Raw genomic sequence first — 20069 nt, forward strand, 5'->3', positions numbered from 1 at the left:
CATGCTGTTTTAGCCGCTAGTTCCCAGGCATGTTATTTAAGCATTCTCAAGGAGTCTGCATACTCAGCTGGGAGAGTTCCCAAGTGTGTCTCTCTCTGGGGGGCAGTGGTTTTGCTATTTTTAGCATGATTTCTTCAAATCTTCCATTTCCTTTGTGTGAGAAACTTTTACTAATTGTAAAGAGGTTGAACCGTATAGTAAATGGATCTCAAATTTGCCTGGGAAGCTTCCACTCCACTACCAAGAAACCTATCAGCAATGTCTGGGCATCATTGCCAAACCCTCTGATAGACTGAGCTACTCCAAGCAGCTGCAGAGATGTTAGAGTGTAGCCTGACACAGACGTTCTACAGCTCAGAAAGAGTTGTTGTAGGGATGCTATCTGTGCACTCTTTATTTTCACTGTGTTTGGGGTCTTCATTTTTGTCTGCTGGTGACATTCATCTGGCCATAACTCTTGGTGGTTTATTGCCTCTCTACTGAATTACACTCCAGAAGATGTGACAAGAGAAATTACAATATCTGCTACAGAAAGAAAAACTGCATTAACTAGTGAATATTTACATGAGGAAGAAAGACTTCTTAGTTCAGGAATTGAATGGGCATTGGAACTGTTCAGATGTAGACCTGGTGACAGAGAGTGGTCTGAAGTCAGTGGCCTGCATGTTTGGCTAAACTTCAGCTCCTTTTTGGAAGGGTGCAGGGCTCCTGAAGGCGCTGTGCCTTGTCTGCCAGCCTCGTGTGGGTGGCTGGTGCCTCAGAACTAACTGAGCCCTCTCTCTGGGGAATCCTGTGCAGGAAGGGCTTTCTTCAGCTCCCTGAGAAAGTGACCTGGGAAAATGCACGAGGCTATGGTTTGCCTTATATGTGGAGAGATGTTGTGTTTTCCTTGGAAGTGTGAGATACCTGCTTGTGAGCTGCATCCTCTCAGAGGTGGGGCTTGCTGAGTCAGTGCCCAGGGCCTGTACCTGTCTGATGTCAGGACTGATGGCAGAAGCCTGGTGAGGACTGGGAAGGTGTAAGGCAGGTTCAGCACCTGGTTCTGTGGAGAGAGCGAGCATAACCTCTGCCCTCCCCTCCTTTGGGTTTGAGGTTTTTTTGCTGGGTTCAGGGAGTATTAGATGGAAGCACTGATACTGGGAAAGAGCTGGGATTTGGATACTTGCTTCCTACCATGTATGTTCATGTGATGTGGGAGGCAGATCTGGGTCCAGCTGTGTGAGGGTGAGGACTCCCCAGGGTGTTCTCAGCATTCCTCTGAGCAAGCTGGGAGTGCTCATGAATGTTTCTCTTTTGTGCTCAGCTGAGCACTTCCTGTGGCACTCAGGCATGCTGCAACAGCTTCCTCTGCTGCATTCTTCCCAGGGGAGCATCTGAAACAGGCTTTTCTTTTCTGTGTAGGAACTTGAAACTGCTTTGTTCTTGCATGATTTGGGAAAGATTATGTTGTTTTTAGCTGACAGGCTGTAACTTCTCCCACCTTTTGATTGCTCTTGCTTACTGTTTTCCTTCCATAGCCTGAGTCAGGTGGTGGTTGTGAAATCTGTCTGCTAAATCAGTGTCTGTGTTGACCTAGGTAGTGGAACAGATTTTATGCTCTAGGGAATCATGAACCTATAAATAAATAAATCCTTTAAGTAATTATTTTGTGGGTTGTTTTGAATAATCTGGCTCTCTCACCTCATCTTTTTTCAGAGGATCACAGAATTAAGCTATTATAATGACATCTTGCAGTGTAAAATCAGCATTTCATTCTGATAGGTCTCTCTGTGATAACATGGTTTTGCAGCTCTTGAAATAAAGTTTGAAATGTTGTCCTGCTGGATTTCACAATTTAGACAAAAAAGAGGAAGTAACAATGTAGTGGATACTATTATCTACTAACATAGTAGTAACATCAAACATTGGTGAAACGTGTCAAAACTCTCCTTGCAGTTAAATGCTTTTAAAAAAACCCCAAATCCTATTACTTAAAGTACCCAACCCAAATGAAAACAAAACACACCTTGTAAACCCCAGTTAACAACGCTGTCTCTTTTAAGGAGCTCAGTAGTTGAAACAGAAGTTAAAACTATTGTCTGATGTGAGGGAATGCTGGGAGCTGAGCAGGAATTTACTCATATGTGTAAAGATGGCTGTGAGGAGGGGCAGTAAAATTTGAGTTGGGAGGAGAAAAATCTGTAAGAAACTCAGGAGGGACTTGAAATAACTCCTATTTGATGCTGTAAATGCTGTGTGGAATTACATAGGACAACAAACAAAATTGTTTCATGTTGTTTTGGTTCTTGTGGTAGTCAAGGAAACAGGGTTTGGAACAGCATCTGAAAATCAGCTGAATTGTCTGGAAGAACCTGGTCTGCAACAGTCTCTCCTTTTCATTCAGGTATTGTCCTAGACCTCAAGGTCTGGCTGGCAGGAAATTATAATTGTATCTGTCTGAGTTGGCCTGTTGAAGTCAAGAATGGTCCGGGTAAAATGCAGTCACTGGGGTGTGATACTTGGTGCTTTATGGAACCAAAATTCAATTAAGCATTTTCACACTGTTGTCATCCTGTTAAATGTACATTGCCATGAGAAATACTGCTGGTTTAGCAGGAGCTGCTCTGACAGGACTAATGATGCTGTATAGATAAGATGTAGCTGAAGGAAGCCACTGGAGAATGTTGAGCAAATAAGTGCCTCAGAACAATAAATGAAACTTAATGAAATGTCACAAATAATATTAAAAAAACCAGCTGGCATGCAAGAAGTGGAAGAAGAGAGGGTAGCATTACAAGATCTAGTGGAAAGTGTCCTTGCCCATCACAGGGGGTTTGAAATTAGGTGATCTTCAGGGTCCCTTTCAACCCAAACCTTCCTATGAAAAGCAACCCCATAATAAAGCATTGGGACAATCTTTGTTTTGTTTCATGGCTTTAACTTGGCTTTTTAAATTATTACAGAACAAAGAACCTCTCTTTGCAAGATTGCAAGGGAATATAAACAAGCAAGGGATATGTATAGTCTTGTATTTCTTATTGCTTAAAAGCAGTGAATTGCAGAGAAACAAGATTGAAGTTTAGTCCTTGAGGAGACTTGATTTCTTTCTTGAAACCATTTTTTGAAAATGGTTACACTGTAGGGTTTGGGGTTGTATGTTTTATAATTTCTTTTTACGTCAAATGGACAGAATGGTATTTCATCTTTTCCTACCTTTTTTTGAGGTATCAAGGGCTACAAATGAGTTATTGGCAGTTGCTGCTTGTGACTTTTTTAAAATTATTATTATTATTACATGCATTTTCAGCTGGATATTTTGCCATGCCTGTCTTTTGGTTCCAGTGGCTATAGTGAAAGTGTCAAAGGACAAATAGTATTTCAAAGGGTGAGAAGTCTTTTTACACATCTTCTCTGAACACTTTTCTTGCCAGCTGTGGAAGGAGCTTGTTTTTTGAACAGTTTCCCAATCCTGGCTTGTTTCAGTTCAGCTGTGTTTACCCTGTGGGTGTTTGGGATGAGAAGCTACAAAGACAGACAGGAGGAATTCACGTTTGCTGCTAGGAATGCTTTTGACAATTGCTATTTCATATCCATTGATTTGCTTAGAGATGTTGGTAGGGACTGGGAAAATGAAGATGAAAGAAACACTTTGAAATAAGTACATCTGTATAGCAAGACAGTCTTCTCAAAGAAGGTGGCTGATAATCTGAATTTTCTATACACTGCATTTGTATGCATAATACTAAGTTGCTATTTTCTTACTGTGTACCATTTGATCCCCAGCAGACTCTGAGTTGGTGGAATGTGTGGGACTTTGCCTGTTCTGCCAGAGCTGATCATGTCTTCTGTGACTAGTAAATCAAAGTAGCAGCAGCATCCCACCAGACCTTGATGCCTCTTGCTAGTCATGCTCCAGTCACAAAGCTGATAGCTTCACTGGATTTCCCCCCTTCTTGCCAAAAAATACTCTCATTATTTATATTGCCAGTAAATAGAGATTACTTACTGAGTGGGTGTTAAGTTTCAGTGCAGGTTATACAGGGTCTGACACCACCTTTCCTACTAACCTCCTAGCTCTTGCTGTGATGCTGTTCAAGTGTCAGGCAGTTTAGAGAGGTGTGTCACAGCTAGCTCGTCTCAGTTGAAGAAACTTCTTACTTTTCTTTGAAGAGTGAAGCTGAAGAACTCATCTATCTTAGAGCTTTTGAATTTATTAGAGGTTGCATTGGGTCTGTATCAGCTGTCCATTCAAGAAAGTGAAGCTCAGACTGACTGAACTTGCATAAGTGGGAGTCTGTAGGACTGAGGTCTCTGGGAAGGGTGTGTTTGCCATGTGCAGTACCTCTGTTACTGTGCAGTCTGACATGCCTCCCACTTTGAACGGGATGACTTGAGTGTTCAGGTGGGTCTGGGGTTTTTCTTCTTTCTGTTGTGCTGGACTCTGTAAAGAAGTTGTTTGTGATGCTGAGCTTCTCTCAAGCTGCTAGGAAAGATGACTTAATACTTACAGCTACACTAACCACATCTAGACTGAAAATATAACTGTGCTCAAGAAAGGCTTTCCAGTGAGACAAGGATAATTAGTCTTTGCAGTTCTGCCCAGTCAGTGGTAAATTATCTGAGTGCTTATTTTGACAAGTCGCGTGATACAGATGAGTCATTCTTAAAGGATAAACAAATCTGCCCAGACATTATATTCTGTTATGTTCAGTGGTCCTGAGCAGAGCCAAAAGCCAGAAGAGAAATAGCACGGCAGAATGAAAAAGTACTCTCCTCTGTGTGTTGTTGTATCAGATTGGAATTTCAGGATCACTGTCCTTACCCACCTTTCCCTAGCAAATCTGTCAGTAGATGAATTGCATGAGAAAACTTCAGTAACCCAAGGCTCTTGAGCTTCCAGTTTGATTTCCACACAGATGAAGGTGGACAAAATTTAGTGCACAGTGCTCCCCTGTGCACAAGCCATTACTAGATCAGCCTTGGCCAAACTTCCAAATCAGTACATTTTGGATAGGCTGAGTCAGAGGCAACAGCTGGTGCTGCTGAAAGGATGAAAAATGAATCAGTTGCAAAAGGTTCATTAGTGAACGAAGGAGGCCTGCCAGGGCAGTGGCTTGGCTAAGTGTATCTAAACTCAAAAATTATTACTTCAGATTCCCATGTCCCCTTGGACTTCAGGACTGCCTTATGAGCAGACTTATGACTGTGCATTGATCTTTGTCAAGAGTAACCCCTAACAGCACTGGGATTAGAAGGTGGGTATGAATTGGCCTCTAGGGTAAGAGGAAGCCAGTTGTTGTGATAGTTGATGGTGTCTGCCCGAGTTCCATCTCATGGTGGACAGGGAGCAAGGGACTCCTACTGTTGGTGTTGTCAAGTGGTATGTGTCATCCTGAGCTTGAGTGGCCATGCTGGAGTCCACAACCGGGACATATTTTGGGAAACTCTCATAGCAAGAACTTCTAAGGCCTTATTGAGAAAAGGAGTCTGATTGCTCTACTAGGCTGGAGTTTCAGGAGTGGAAGTTTTGTAGACATATGGAAATCCACAAGCAAGTTTCCTGAGGCACTGCTAAATTGAAGGCCTTGTGTCACTTGCTGGGAGAGACAAGTTTTGCTCTGCTGTGTCTTTAAGGTATGTTTCCCTGGTGCCCTCACCTAGTGTCAATAGAGGAACTGTATGCATTTCAGTCAGGTCTTTACAGACCAGTTGCCTGTGTCCTGTCAAAACCTGGTGTCCTAAATCAGTATGAATATCATGTTATGCTGAAGAGCATAGTTATGCTTTTTCCTATACTGTTTCATTATTTTTCATTACACCAGAGCCCCATAGTGTGTGTCAGGGTATTGCTATATCCAAACTCAAAACCCACTTAGGAACAGACAAGGAAACAGTGGGGTATATGTGCAGGTTACCCCTGAACTGAGACCATTTTTAGTTTTGTAAGTTTTGAGAAACAGGTAAGCAGGGACAAGATGACAAATCAAAGCTGTATGAGGTAAGTTCCTGCACAGCTGTTTCTTTTTTGTAAGACCATCAACTTATTTTGACAATTCTTACTATTTTTAAATAATCTCCTCTTTGTTGCAATATAAAAGAAAATCTAGAACTGGAAGAGCCCACAAGGCTACTGGATTTTGGGTTCAAAAGCAGAATCTTTAACCTTTTGATTATACAAAGTGTTTTTACAGCACTTGCTTAATTTCCTTCTTGAAACATGTGAAAATAATTATAGAGTGGCTGGAAGAAGGCACAGGGGGGCAGGAAGCAGCCTTAGAAAACAAAAGCAAATGAAATGTGGCCACTTGGAAAGTTGCACTGTGCCCATGGGTGAGAGCAAGTTTCTGTATTAAATTGGCTTTTTTGCAGCCACTGTACTGCTGACTCCAGCTGCAGCCCAGATGCAAATTGTTTATACTGTCCTGGCAGTATGGGATGTTGTAAACTACTGGTCAGCTGCTTTCATCTTTGTGGGACATAAAAAAGCTTCATGAGCTTCCACACACATCACCAATAATTTTAATTTATTTGTGTGTGTACAGCAGTAAGATTACTGTATCAGAAGATCTTAAAAGTACTTCTGCAGTTGTTCCCGGTTTGCTTCCTCCTCCTTATTAATGTTTCCGGAATTAATTTATCATCCTGGCCTTGTTTGGAAGCACCAGCTTTTTGTCTTATGATTTGGTGTTATCCTGATGTCCAGAATGCCTGGCACGGATGAGAGCCCTGTGCAAACATAACACAGAGCCAACTCTGAAAAACTTGGCAGTGTTGGTCTCGGGGCCTGTCAGGCTGAATCACTCGGGAATGTATCTGAGGGGACCACATTTCAGATGGGCTTGTTACAGGGAAAATAGTGCGGTTGTCACAGTGAGTAGCACTCTTCTAGGGAGGCAGATGTGCTGCTGGAGTGCAGTTGTGTTTGGTTGCTGCTTTCCATCGCAGAAATCTTCCTTTCACAGATGTGGTTTTTGTTAGAACTGGAATTTGCATCTTGGTTTTCCAACTGCTTAGCATACAGCAAAGTCTGTCCTGTTTTGAAGAGGGAAAGAAACTTGAAAGGCATAACATTTATTTTTCTCCCAAAATATCAGTGACACTGGGAGTTCTTGAACTGAAGCAAGGCTTTCTGAGGGGCAGAGAGAAGTATGTTTTATATCCAGACAATCTGTAGCACTGTAGAAGCACCAGTGGCACTTCATATAGCCTAAACATTTTGACTCTTGTAGAATGTAAATATAATTTGCATTTTAGCATAAGCTTTGATGCTAATGGTTTTCTTTTTAGGAGATAGATAAGCTACTGGGGGTAAAAAAAAATCATATTTCTAATAGAAAGACAGACAAGACCCATAATTAATGTAGCACTAGCAGGCTTCCTCCGTGGTTGGCTAATCACAGCTGAGTGTTAATAAGTGTAGAGTTTTTTTAAATACTGTTGTAACATGTTAATTAAGATAATTCGTCTCCATGTGTCTCTTGAGTTACCAGATGGCGACTGCATTGGTGGAAGGCTGCAATTAGAGTCTTTTCTTTCTTGCTTTTTCTTCCCCTGCCCTAAGGGGAAAAAAAATAAAGAAGGAAAAAGAAAAAAAAATGCAGCTTTACTGTGTATGGGATGGCTGTGAGGGGTGCCTGTTACTGTACACATTTTAAGTGCTTGTGTCTAATTATATAAATGCACAGCTATATGATTATATATACAAATCTCTTTGGTTCTTCTCATTTACCCACATTATGACATTAAAAAAAATAAGCCTCCTTTTCAGAGTATGCCCTTGCTGGGGAAACTGTAATTTCCCTGTGAAGACTCCAGTCCTGCTCAGTTTGGTCTTCTGTCTGTGACTTCAGAATAAGCAGCATCTGGAGCCAGTAAAGACAGAGAGCGTATTTTTCAGTGGACTTGGCTCCTGCTTAATACACAGAACCCAAAAGAGGGTTATGTTTTGCAGTGTGTTTTTAGGAAGGCTTAAAATATTTTAGGGGCAGGGTCAGTGAGAAGTGTGTGCACTCACAATGGAGGCCTTTTATTGACTTCTGCCTCCTGTAAGTTAAATATAAAGAGGTCCTTTAGCCTCAGCTGTTGTGGCTAGGCCCCAGCAGCAGCTGCTGTATCAGGTTTGCCCCTTTGGGAAATGACCCATCTGCTAGAAAAAGCCAGAGTGCTGAAAAGGAGAAGATAAAAAATCTGTTCTCCTGCTTCCAATCCCCATCCCCTCCCCAGAAATTACAGACCAGTGGAAAACCTGGGCATCTGGTAATCTGTGTTTTACAGAGTGAATCCTGTCTCCGGCTAGAAATGCACCAGGTTGTCAGCTGTTGCCAGCTGGCAGAGGATGGCTTCAGCCTGGGTCCCTTTTCACATGTTTTATCTGCAGCTACTGTGTTTGCATAGTTAAAACACACAGGCTAGTACACTGGTGGGCAGCAAACAAAAAAAACCCCACTAATACCTCGAGCTACCTGACAGGGGAGCAAAGCATGCTTCACCTCTGCCAGGAGAGACCCTCTTGTCCTCTAGGGAAAAGGCTTTCTAATGACTGCAGCACACATTTGTGCTGGAATTTCATTGTGTGGACTTAAAATGCACTGAAGATGCTGGAAGAGGATAACATCTCAAATATTATTCCCAGATCAGGTCATTGTGCTTCTTGGAGCCAGCCTGCCAAGAGAAGCCCTGGTGTAAAGTATGTGGCTCTTTGTGTTCAGCACAAACCTGCTGTTAAAAGCAGTGACGTTTGTCCCTGAAATACTTGATGAGCAATTTCCTAGCCTAATATTATTCCAGGCTCTCTGCCTGGGAAGGACAATGCAGGAGCAGAGGGTGCATAGTGGGAAGCTGCTGTGCTGAAAGCTTTTGAGTACATCCAGACAAGCATGGTTAGTTGGAAACCTGAAGGTATTTAGCATTCAGAAATGGAACTGGCACTCTTGTTGGAAAATGTGGGTGGGGGTGACTGGTTTTCTATCTACCACTAAAGCACATCCCCTTGTTATTGCTTTCTCAACAGGAAGGAAGGTGTGGGTGGGGAGCGGCAGTGCTGTTGATCAAAGTTTATCAAGGTACTTTTTCTCTCCAGACCAACTGCCTATAGGAAGTGTTTCTTTCTTTGGTAAAAGATGGTGTTTAGTTGACATAGCTAGTCTAAAAGTGGTATGAAATTGTAACAGACTTGTTTCTTACTAAAACTGAAGAGCTGCTGAGGGAGGGGCTGCCAAAAGTGGCTTCTGCCGTTTATAGGCTGGTTTGTGTGTGCAAGGGAGGAGAGGAAAAAACAAGGATATTGCCTCTCTGGATTTCACACTGAAAGCAAAGCTGGCTAGTCATCTTCCTCCATCAGTTCCCTCTCTGCAGAAGGCTCTGGAGCCAAACACCAGTCCTCTCTCAGGCAGAAGGAAATCTTGTGTGACTGAAGGCCCTGGTTTAAGAAGAAAAAATTCCTTACTGGAAAAGAAGCTTGTGGAATGTTTTTGTTCTTCAGTCAAGCCTGTTTTCCCCTGTTCCCCCAGAGAATGACACAGCAGGAGATTTGGGTTAGAGGGACATGACAAGTAGCTGTATGTTCTTTGAATAAAATAGGTGTGTGTATATATCTGCAGAGCATAGGGGATAAAGCAGCTAACTTGGACAGTGAATATCCTGTCCAATAGTTTCAAAGGGCTTATAAAAAAAGTACTTGTTTTTGAAAATGGCACATATGCCAGTTGCATGTGTGCCTTTAGTTTTGGCGCTACATTTCGTGTTTTTTTCTCTCAGTAGGTGCATAGTGGGGTTTGAGTTCATCATATGCTAGATAAGGATCTGTCCTGCCTTAGCAAATGTGGAAGTGTTTGAGACAATGTCTTCCCTGAGAGGAAAAGTTATACTGAAAACCAAGAAAAACCCCCAGACCCCAACAAACACACCAAAACAAAACAAATGAACACCCAAACCAAACACATCTAATTAAAGTTACTTGCAGTGTGTTCTGTTAGGTGCAGCCTGAGGCACTGGAGGCAGTCTGCAGCACTGTGGGGCTGATGGGCTCCTCTGTTGTTGCTCAAGAAGATGCTAAGTCAGCTCGGGCTGTGGCTGACTGCCCTGCTCTGTAGCTAGGGACAGCACTGATGCTGTTATCTGGTTGGATCACATTCATGCTCTGAGTACTGGTGACAGAAGTTAGGAGTATATCCAAGAAATGGGCAAAGGGAGGAGTAAATTCTTTCCTTATTGGCTTACTAAACAACCAGGAGATTAGTGGAGAGGTCAGGTAGCACCCTGCTGGCAAGAACTGAAACTCCGCAAGGAGAGAAGAAAGTGTCTCTTTCTATTAGCAAATATGGCCAGAGCTCTTGTTAGGAAGCAACTGAATGCATTTGCTGAGGCCAAACCAATGTTCAGTGTCATCCCTGAGTGGGATCTGTGGGCAGCACTCTACCAGAACTGCCAGGCCCTGTAGAAGCTGAAGTGAGCATTCTTGCTGCTCCCTGGCTTGCACTTCTAGCCTGCTGACTGCATCAGGCTGTCATGTTTTTATTGTGAAAAAGCATTGTGTAACAAAAGATGAAGCCCTGTGTATGAATTTGCATGCAAATTGCGATTGATAAAAACCCCACTATTGCTGCAAGCCCATTCAGGGCACTAACTGGAAAGGAACTGTGAATCTGGCTCTGTTGTTTTCAGCATGGTGTTAACCCTGAACCTCAAGTCTGAGATGCTGAAAATGACAGCCTCTCCAGAAGGCTTCAGATGGAATTAGTATTTCAGACCACCCATTTAGCTGTGGCAAGACCCAGATTGAAGGTGGGAGTAGAGAGGGAGGGTTTCTCTCTTAGAGTTTGGAGTTGTTTGGAAGGTCCTTGCCAGAAATCAGTAATAGCTTTTGCAGTTCTCTCAGCTATGCTGAGGTGATAAACACACAAATTATCCAAGTTGAAAACTGAAGTCTCTGTAGCAGGGACAAGTAACTGCAAGATGGGGATATCTTGTGTTTATTTTGGGCGCTTTTCTAGATATGCTGTTTCTAAGGCTGGTGGCAAGTCCTGTCCAAAGGAATAAAGGTGACAGTGTTTTTTGGAGAACTGGAGACTTGGACAGAGAAGTTCTCCTTGCCACTGTGGAGTGTGCTGAAGCACAACTTGTAAGAGAGTGAACAAGAAATGACCGTGACCAGGAGGAAACCTTCCTATGTGACAGGAGGTACAAGAAGAGACAAAAAGATGGCAGGCCTTGAGGCAAGCCAATGTTTTCTGAGCTGTTCGACAGAAATCCTACTGTAGGGCAATCAGTGGTACAAGGAAGTTAGGATCAGGCTTCAGGAGAAGCAGCATGAAAACAATGGCATGGCCTCTAGCACTGGGACAATTTAATTGGGTGCTTCTGTGTTCTGCTTCACAGAGATGTTTGCTCACCAGGTAAGACCTGCTGACATGAGACATCATGACAAGTTTAACCAGACTAGCCAGGGGGATATTATCTTGATTAGGAGGGTGGTTTTTGTTTGTAGGATGTTTTTCTTCTGTCTTGATAGTATCTGTTAAATGGAGTAAATGTTGTAGATGAAGAAAGAGAAGTACTAAGCTTAGCAGCTTCCATTTCTAGTTTCCACATCACAAAAAAATTGTGGTATGTCTAAAAGGCCAGGAGGTGTTAACAGTATCCAAGCAGGGCACACGCTCAGGGCATCCAGCAGAGCAGTTGTAAGCACAAATGGCTTCCAAAGTGCTTCAGCATAGATCTATAAAGGTCCTCTGCCACTGCTCTGAGGCTAGTCAAACCTGCTAGAGCACTTGTATAGTCATTGAGGGATTTACCTGTGTCCAGCTTCCTCTTGAAGTTGCTGGGATTTGAGCCTGACTCATGTAAATAGCAACTTTATTTTGTCAAAACTGTTCCTGTTCTGGTTTTAGTGACCTTTGTGCCCTGCTGTGGAGAAGAACTACTATTACTGGGTGTTCAGTGTGAAGCATCCTGTCGTTAAACAGTGCTATGCACAATTGTCTGCCCACGTGAGGGGAGCAATGCTGTGGCTTGTTCTCCCTCAGTTACAAACTTACACTTATGCACTCTGGTAGATCATTATTAGAAGGGTTTTTTGTTTGCTTCCTTGGTTGCTTGGGGTTTTTTTTTTTGGTTTTTGGAGTTTTTAAAGGGTTTTTTTTGTTTGGTTTTTTTTGTTTGCTTTTTTTGTTTGTTTGTTTGTTTTTGGGTTTTGTTTAGTTGTTTGTTTAGATTTTGGTTTTTTCTCATAAAAATGCATTTTTTAAGGAGGATTTGGTTTTCATCTCTGCATAGTCAGACTGCCCAGTATAACAAACAGATTAATGACTGAAAACCAGTTCAGCTTGGTGCAGAAAAGAGGGGTGTAAGACCCCTCATAGAGTCCATGAATATTACTGATTGAAAAAAATAGAGACAGTGCCAAGCAAATTAGACTGTAGAGAGGTCTTAGACTTCTATGTGGTGTTGTGCCTGTGCAAAAAAGAAGCACAGAGGAGGTTTTATAATTCTGTGACAATTACCCAGTCAGATTGAAATATGATTTAATCTTTCTTTGTATGTGTGAGTGGAGTGTATTGTTCTTCATGCTTGCCACAACAGACTCATCCTGCTTGAGCTTTGTAAATCTTCTGCTTATCTGTGAATTTCACTTTCACTGATCAAGGCTCAACTGTGCTTCTGTGGTTTATGTTCTGAGCACTTAAACCCTTCACTTTTGTGTCAGCACACAGACCATATGCTTCATCTGTGGCATTACAGATGACCGTAGCTCGGGTTTGTGTCTTTGTTGCATTATGCTGGAAATGCTTTCAGTTCTGCGTCAGGTTGGCATTCAAGACCACCACTCAGCTTCAGCTCAGCCAGGACATGAAAGAACCATTTCATCCTTTGGTGATTAGATTAATCAGTTTGGTCAGCTGACATCTCTTACTGTCTCTAAAAGAAGCTAGATTCCAGTTCCTCACAGCTGTCTGTGAATCTGGTTTAAGCGGAAGCAAGTGAGGATTGCTGCTTGAAGGAGAGCCGTGGAAGAGGGAGCTGGTGAGGGTTCAATGTGATGTTGCTGTTGCTGCAACAAAAAAGAGGTTCCTTAGTGTTGTGGTGGTTATTGTCAAGCTGGTGACAGCTATTCAAAGAACATCAGAGCAGTTAACCCTCCTTGAAGGAGGACAGTATTTTTTTCATGTGACCAAACCAGGTTTGCTTATAGGTGATTTGGTGGGATGCTGGGTAGAGGTACATACTGGCTTAGTATTTTTTCATTTACATGTTAAAAAACTGTATATGAAATACTTGGTGGTTTGGAATGGCATTTGCAGAAGCTCCAGTGCATAACTTAATTTCTGCCTTTCAGTCTGGAAATGACAATTTCTTTACCTCTGAATGGAGTTCAATGATGTTCTAAGTATTTGGATTCTGTTTCCTTTCTGTTTTCCAGCAGCGTATGCTGGCACAGAACCACCTCTCTCAGGAGATGTCATAAGCTTCAGTACCTCCTAGAAACAGGGCCTTTGGGAGTATTTGCTCCCTTTGCACAAAGTGGAGAAATGCTTAAAACCTGTTTCTGTGCATCCTGAAAGCTTGATGAATCAAGATCCTGGCAATAGCTTTGCAAGCCTAGAATGTTAGTAACCCCATAGGAAGTTGGTGACTTCTGTAACTTGGCTCTCTTACTCTTCCCTCCCCAGCATGAACATTTGTCTTAAGATGTCTCACAAGCCCTGGGATACTTCCAAAAATACGTGTTTCAGGGAGGGAGTTGATGAAATTCCTGCGTGTATCTTTCTGTTCCCAGTACTGAAGCATCCAACACAGCCGTGCTCCAGAGTGGTACCAGACAGTTCACACGGGCTGCTCTGCGTGTGTGTCCTGGCAGCAGTCAGTACCCAGCTCTTCTCACCCCTGAAGTGTCAGTGGGTTATTCTGTGGACAGCAGTAAATGGGATGCTCTGCCTTGTTCTGTGTTGCTGTAAACATACCAGTGCTGCAAATTTGGGCATAAGCTCTGCTGCTGGAGACTAAAGGATGGTGCAGAATCAAACTTTTACTTTGTCTTCTATTAGCCCCAGTTTAGAGTGCACATATGAAGGCAGTTGAAGAAACCTATTATGGGAGATAGTGAAAGCTTAGGAAACAGGTTGCTGCACTGTCTGTCCCAGGCATTCTGGATGCCTTTGTTATGCTGGACTGGGCCCTGGTTTGCAGAGGTACTGCATTCTGTCAGAGATGCCAGGGATAGAGAGCTGGTCTAGTAGGGAGCAGAGGTATTTGACTTCCTCAGTTTTTCAGGTACCACCAGTCCATCATCTTACCCACCCAAGCCTTGCCTTCAGCAATTTTCAATGCCATCAACAGTGTCTAGTAGACCTCCCCAAAGCTGCAGGCTCTGAGAAGCTTTGTTCCCCTGAGGCTGCCTTGCCAAGGACAGTCCAGGATCAGCTCAATCGTGTTGAGGATGGAGGGTGTTGATGTTCTGACTGCCTAATCCAGACCATTTTTATCTATTTCACAGCACACATGCAGTGTTCTTCCATCACAGTGAAGGTGACATTTTAAAATACATATGTACTTTATGTACTCCTGATGACACATGAAGGTTGGGAGTAGAGGGAGGGGGAAGTGGATGATTCTGTAGTCCCTTCCCTGTGAATAGGATGTCAGGCATAACTGCCTGAACACACTTACCAGCTGCTTCTCTCCTTTCCTGTCCAAGTGGTCTGTGGAGGTGAGGAGGAACCCAGTTTGCAGTTGAATAGTTGTGCATCTCCTGAAGACCTTATCTGAGAAGACCAGATCAGGGTTCTACAGGTGCCTGATGTGGTGGTGTTCCCAAGCATTTGAGAGTGCTATTGCAAAGTAAATGAGTGCCTGTTTCTTGTTGGCTGGCTGACTTTTGTACGTAACTGAGAAAATTTATCATTGTAAGGGGGCACTTTATGATAGAAGGGGAACCAAGAGTGAGCTGCTTCTGTGTGCAGAAGGGCTCCTAGTGCAGTGGCCAGGCTTACACATGGGCACAGCTCAGGAGAAAAGGGAACCGCGGGACTGAGCTCCTTGCTGCAGTCAGCAGAAAGATGCAATTCCAGGCACCTGCTGTGGTGTAAAAAGGTGTAGGGAAGTTGTCCTGTCTGCTCTTGAGTTTTGGCCATTACTGTGGTGACGCTGTCTTTTACCCACAGCTCTGCACCAGTGCCAGGAGACATACCTGGTGAATTGCTAAAAATATCTTTGGTGCTCATGTGGTTTTGCAATTTAGCACAAAAACCTCTCCTGGCCTGCAGATGAATCAGGACATTTGTCTATGTGTTTGAATGTGAAATGTGCTGCTAATCTGTTGCTTTGGCTGATCCCAACTGCCCTATGATGTTTCAGAGGTTCACAGTGAAAGGAAGTTCAGCCTCATAAAGTGCAGGATTAAAACACTGGTTACAAAATTATTGCAGAAAGAAAAGATGAAAAGCACAGAAGAAGTAACAGTTAAAACTCCTGAGGCACAGGACAGTGGCTTCTCTGAAGCTTATTTAAGAATAAATCTCAAGAACAAAGTCCTCTTGAAAAGCTGCTGCTTAGACCCCTGTTAACCTTTTCTGAAGAAGTAAATTGAATTGCAGTTATAAAGCTGGCAGAGCATTTTTGGCTTCAGTCAGCACTTCATCTCAGGGTTTATTGGCATTTGCAAGCACTACCTGTGCTGCATTCTCACACGTGTTTAGGCTTAAGAGTTGTTTGCATTAAGGTAATGTGGCAAATTTTTCCACAGTGAATGAATCTCAAGTTTTCTTTTACTTCTTAAATCGTACTAAAAATCCGGTTACTTGAACTTTGTCCAGGTGTTTGTTGCTGTTTGTCTCACAGTAAGTGGGTCACTTAGAGGTAGAACATGGGAGAATTTGTGCTCTGGGGTTTAAGGACAGGCCTGGGTCACCATGCTCTGATGGAACACTCTGGGTGGGTTGACTGATTTTCCATGCCCCAAAACGTCTCAAGAGGCATCTGTGATGTATTTTCTTCTATGAAGTCTGGGAAGCTGATGTGAATTTTAAGGGAAAAATCTGGATTTCCACATCTTTCAGCCGGGCAGATACATGTCAGCGGAAGTTGTTGGGGCTGTTCTGAAGGGTCATTGTGACCTGTCAGAAGAGAGGAAGTTCTGAGCAAGACAAATATCCTGTTTTTAGTGAAGTTTCCTCAATTTTGGTTTGTTGTTTTTATTTGAATGGCTATTGAAAATTCTGCAAGGAAAATTCTGTCATGTGCCAGATACTACATGTGTCTATACCCACTAGTCAGGGTAATGGAGGTGTAAAAAGGAATGGGAAGCACTTTTAACACTCATACAGGTAAACAGAGGGGTTTTTAAAGAAATGTTTTCATAATACTGAATTATTTTTTAAAAGTAGATTAGAACATTTGGTCTTAGGAGAAGTCCTCTTGAGATGATCAAGTCCAACCTTTGATGGAACACCACCATGTAACTAAACCATAGCACTATGTGTCATGTCCAGTTGTTTCTTGAACTCTTCCAGGGATGGTGACTTCACCATCCCATGTGCAGCCTGTTTCAACCCCATACCACCCTTCCAGTGAAGAAGTTCATCTTAGTGCAACAAAGCTCTGTTGTCAATCTTCTTGGTGGCATAGCTACGTGAACTAGTCAAAATCTGTGTGCTTTTACAGGCTTCTAGGGTGCCTTATGATGGGGCAGGTCTGCACCTTGACACTGTGTACCCATAGTACAGAGGGGTTTTGCATTCCTCATTCCTTTCAGTATGTCTCCTGCTCTTCCCCTGCCAAACTAATAGGAAAGCCTGGTTGTTAGGTTCACCCCAGTCTCTAGTGAGGCAGCTGTGGGGAGAAGATAGCAGTAAGGATTTCCTGGGCCTCTCTCATGTGGAATCTGTGTTGTGTCACTGTTCAAAAATATCACCAGTTTGGTGCCTGCCAGTTAGACTGTACTACTGGGATAATAAGCAGTATTTAACAATCACAGAAGCTTTATCAGAGGTGTTCTCTGCCATTGTGTAACAGCCTTTCTTGTCGATTTTAGTAGTTTCCTAATTTAGTGGGTGTTTGTAGGTGGAAGTCTGCCTATGTTTCATGTATACCATGTAATGGGTGTCTTCCTCTGAGATGTCCTTCACGATACTTTCTTTTTTACCAGATTGTCCCCAGCCACCACAACCTGAGAATGGAGGCTATAAATGCCACCCTAGCCCCTGCAACAACCCTCTGACTTCAGGCAGTGTCATAGAGTATCTGTGTGTTGAAGGCTACATGCTGAAAGGAGATTATAAATACTTGACATGCAAGAATGGAGAGTGGAACCCAGCCATGGAAGTCAGCTGCAGACTCAGCCCAGGTGAGTGCTCCCTGACTCTAGAATTGCCCTTACACTGCCTTTTCAGATTATCCTTAAGCACTTAGTGTGATGCTGAGGAAGTCCATATGGCTCTCTCTCATTGCTCCAGCAATTTCATAAATGCAGCTCACAGTCTTAAAAGTGTCTCTTCAGCAGCAGCCCATCAGATGCAGACTTAGTCTCTAACACAAGGAGAAAAGCCATGGACAGGACTATAAAGTAAGCAGCTTGTTACTTATGTGGAGCTTCTTATCTGGAGGCTCTCATCCCAGGGATGCTGGAAGCCCTAACCAGTAGCATTTTCCATGCTTTCTAGTTTTCCTTGATGGATTTGACAGTACATCTCCCTCAGTGAGTCTGTGCACGTGTGTGTGTGTGTGTAGAGTCAATCTTCCTTGCAAACAGGTTAAGTAACTGCTGGTTTCCTGTGCTGAAAAGATTGATGGTGCTGCTTTTCACTGTACTGGTGGGAAAGGACATTGCTAACAAATGATTCCTGCTTCTCTCCAAGTAGAAGTGGACAGCTTTTGTTTTGTCTCCCCAGCTGAACAGGAATTCCTCTATCAAAGCAGCAAAATAAAAAGATTTACAGGAAAATGTTCATCATACAGCTCCTAATTTGCCTGCTACTCTTTTGCTCTTAACAGTGGGTATACTGAATAAAAGAACTCTCTCCCCTCTTCTAGGTGGGTTCTATCAGCCCACCCAGAAGAGGGGAGAGAGTTGTGCTGAGCCAGCAGGATGTACACTTCGGAATTAAGTCTCATAATACATAAAGCAAAATGTGTCAGCTTAATTGGAAAGAAACGGGAAAAAAAAAAGTACCTTCATCAAACTCTTTATGGAGCTCACTGCATACCTGTGATCTCTGGAACATCCTCTCCTGTCTCAAAGACACTGTCTTTTTATGCCACTCCGATAGCCCCTTCCTATGATTTATAAGGAAGGATCAAGGAGTTTACCTGGCAGCAAATAGATCCTGAAGAGGTTTTCAAATTCAGCTTAAGCTTCCTTTTTGCAGTGATCCCCATGCCCCTTGCAGCCAGGCTGGAGAGCAAAGCTGTGCTATTGCACATTGCCCTGAGTGGCATTCCTGCATGGTGGCACTTGGTCTAGCTGAGGGATTGTGTTGTGATGAGCAGAAATCCCTCAAAGTTCTGTAGCATCTTGAAGGGTCAGTGACATTAGCAAAAATATGGTACCTCAAAAGTCTCACCCAATGAAAAAGTCATTGCTTTCACAACACAAGCTTTGAATCAACTGTTCAGGGTCAGAGATAGCTGACTCTTAACTAATGGGTCTCCTTCAAAAGCCTCAGAGAAGGGGAAGGAGGTAGGAGACTCTAGAAAAGCAGTAGTCTTAAAATTATTGGTAAGGGTAAGATCCTACCTGCTCCATGTAGGATAAAGTAAGTCCCTAACAGTTATCACGTGTTTTGTGCAGCTCTGAGCCTGTCAGCCCTATAGCCTTTTGGCAGTTTATTGTATGAGGTAGTGACATTTTTTTGGCATATGAGATGGTAAATGTTCTGGAGTGTGCCCTGGATAGTGAGCAGTTTGACAGCATCATGTACTGATCCTGAAAATGGGGCATCTCTATTTGCCTTCCCTTGTTCCTGTTAGTGCCCTGAGAAATGCTGGAAGTTAAAATCCTTACTCAACCCTATTTGCCATAGGGAAAAATGTGATAGTCACTGTTTTGGTTTTTTGTTTTTTTTTTGTTTTTTTTTTCCTGTGGAGGGGTCAAGCTGCTTCTAAAAGATTTCAAAGAAACAAGTTCAAAACAACTAAACCAAGTAGGTTTGACCCCAAGAGATGATGCAGAAAATTGCAAACTAGGTTTCCATCTTAAATGCCTTTTTTGGGCATAGATTTCAGGCTGTAGGCATAAAAATAATGATCCTCCAACTCTTTTTCTTCCCTGTTTACCTGTTGCTCTTCCTCTTATCCCTCATTGCGTGTGTCCTGAATTCCCTCTGCAGTCTGAACCCTGTACTCCTAAAGAATGATTTGGGTATAGAAAGAGGAGCTGAGGAATTACATAAATCAAATGTGCAACTCACAGTATATTTGCTGAGGGGTAGGTGAGGGTTTTTGGATCTCTACCAAAGACACAAATTAGGGACAGAAACAACACATAGAGACAATTATTTCCTCTGGAGAGGTGAAAGGACTAGTGTAGCCTTCTAGGCATGGCATGCAGTGCTCAGCAATACCACCTCCAAGCCATTCTCTCTTCACTCCCAGTTTATCCCTGCACAGATCCTTTAAAAGCCAAATGGGTTTCCGTGCAGTCACACAGCACAGCTGCAGAAGGGTAGAAAAGAGTAATGTGGGCACATGTATCTAACACTGAAAACTCAGCACCCTGAAAGAACACCTGCCTTCCTTCTCTATCCTCTGGCATATGTTTGTGTGTGAGAGAAACTTAATGTTTTCTGTGTGTGAATTGTAATAAGTGCATAATAATACCCAGCCAGTTGACTTCCACCCCTTTTTGCAATGCTGTTATATTAGTTGAGAAAAAATGGGTTTTGGAACTTTTTCTTCTGTTTGGCCTAAAATATGCTGCTTATTGTGTTAGACAATTATTGGCCTTGCTGGTTACATCATGACATTCTCTTGCTTTTGCTCAGGCAGATCTATATATAACATGACCCTTACACCATCAGTCAGTCCCCATGGCCTGCTTCCACTGCTTTTCTGTTTGCTCTGTGTTTTTTCCAAAGGACCCTTGTATGTGCCTGTTTTAT

General features: G+C 42.9%; 1 protein-coding gene across 3 annotated transcripts in view; it reads left to right on the top strand.

Annotated features, from left to right (window-relative positions):
- The window catches only part of SUSD6 (sushi domain containing 6), an 83188-nt gene that overhangs the window by 54105 nt on the left and 9014 nt on the right, over window positions 1-20069 (top strand). For all 3 annotated transcript variants that reach the window (XM_039705011.1, XM_039705010.1, XM_039705012.1), the window contains one exon: window positions 17120-17317. In XM_039705011.1, coding sequence (XP_039560945.1) covers window positions 17120-17317 — 198 coding nt within the window. The remainder of the gene's footprint in view (window positions 1-17119; window positions 17318-20069) is intronic.

Source organism: Passer montanus, unplaced genomic scaffold (genome assembly GCF_014805655.1).
Source record: "Passer montanus isolate IOZ18808 unplaced genomic scaffold, ASM1480565v1 scaffold18, whole genome shotgun sequence".
Taxonomy (NCBI): Eukaryota; Metazoa; Chordata; class Aves; order Passeriformes; family Passeridae; genus Passer; species Passer montanus.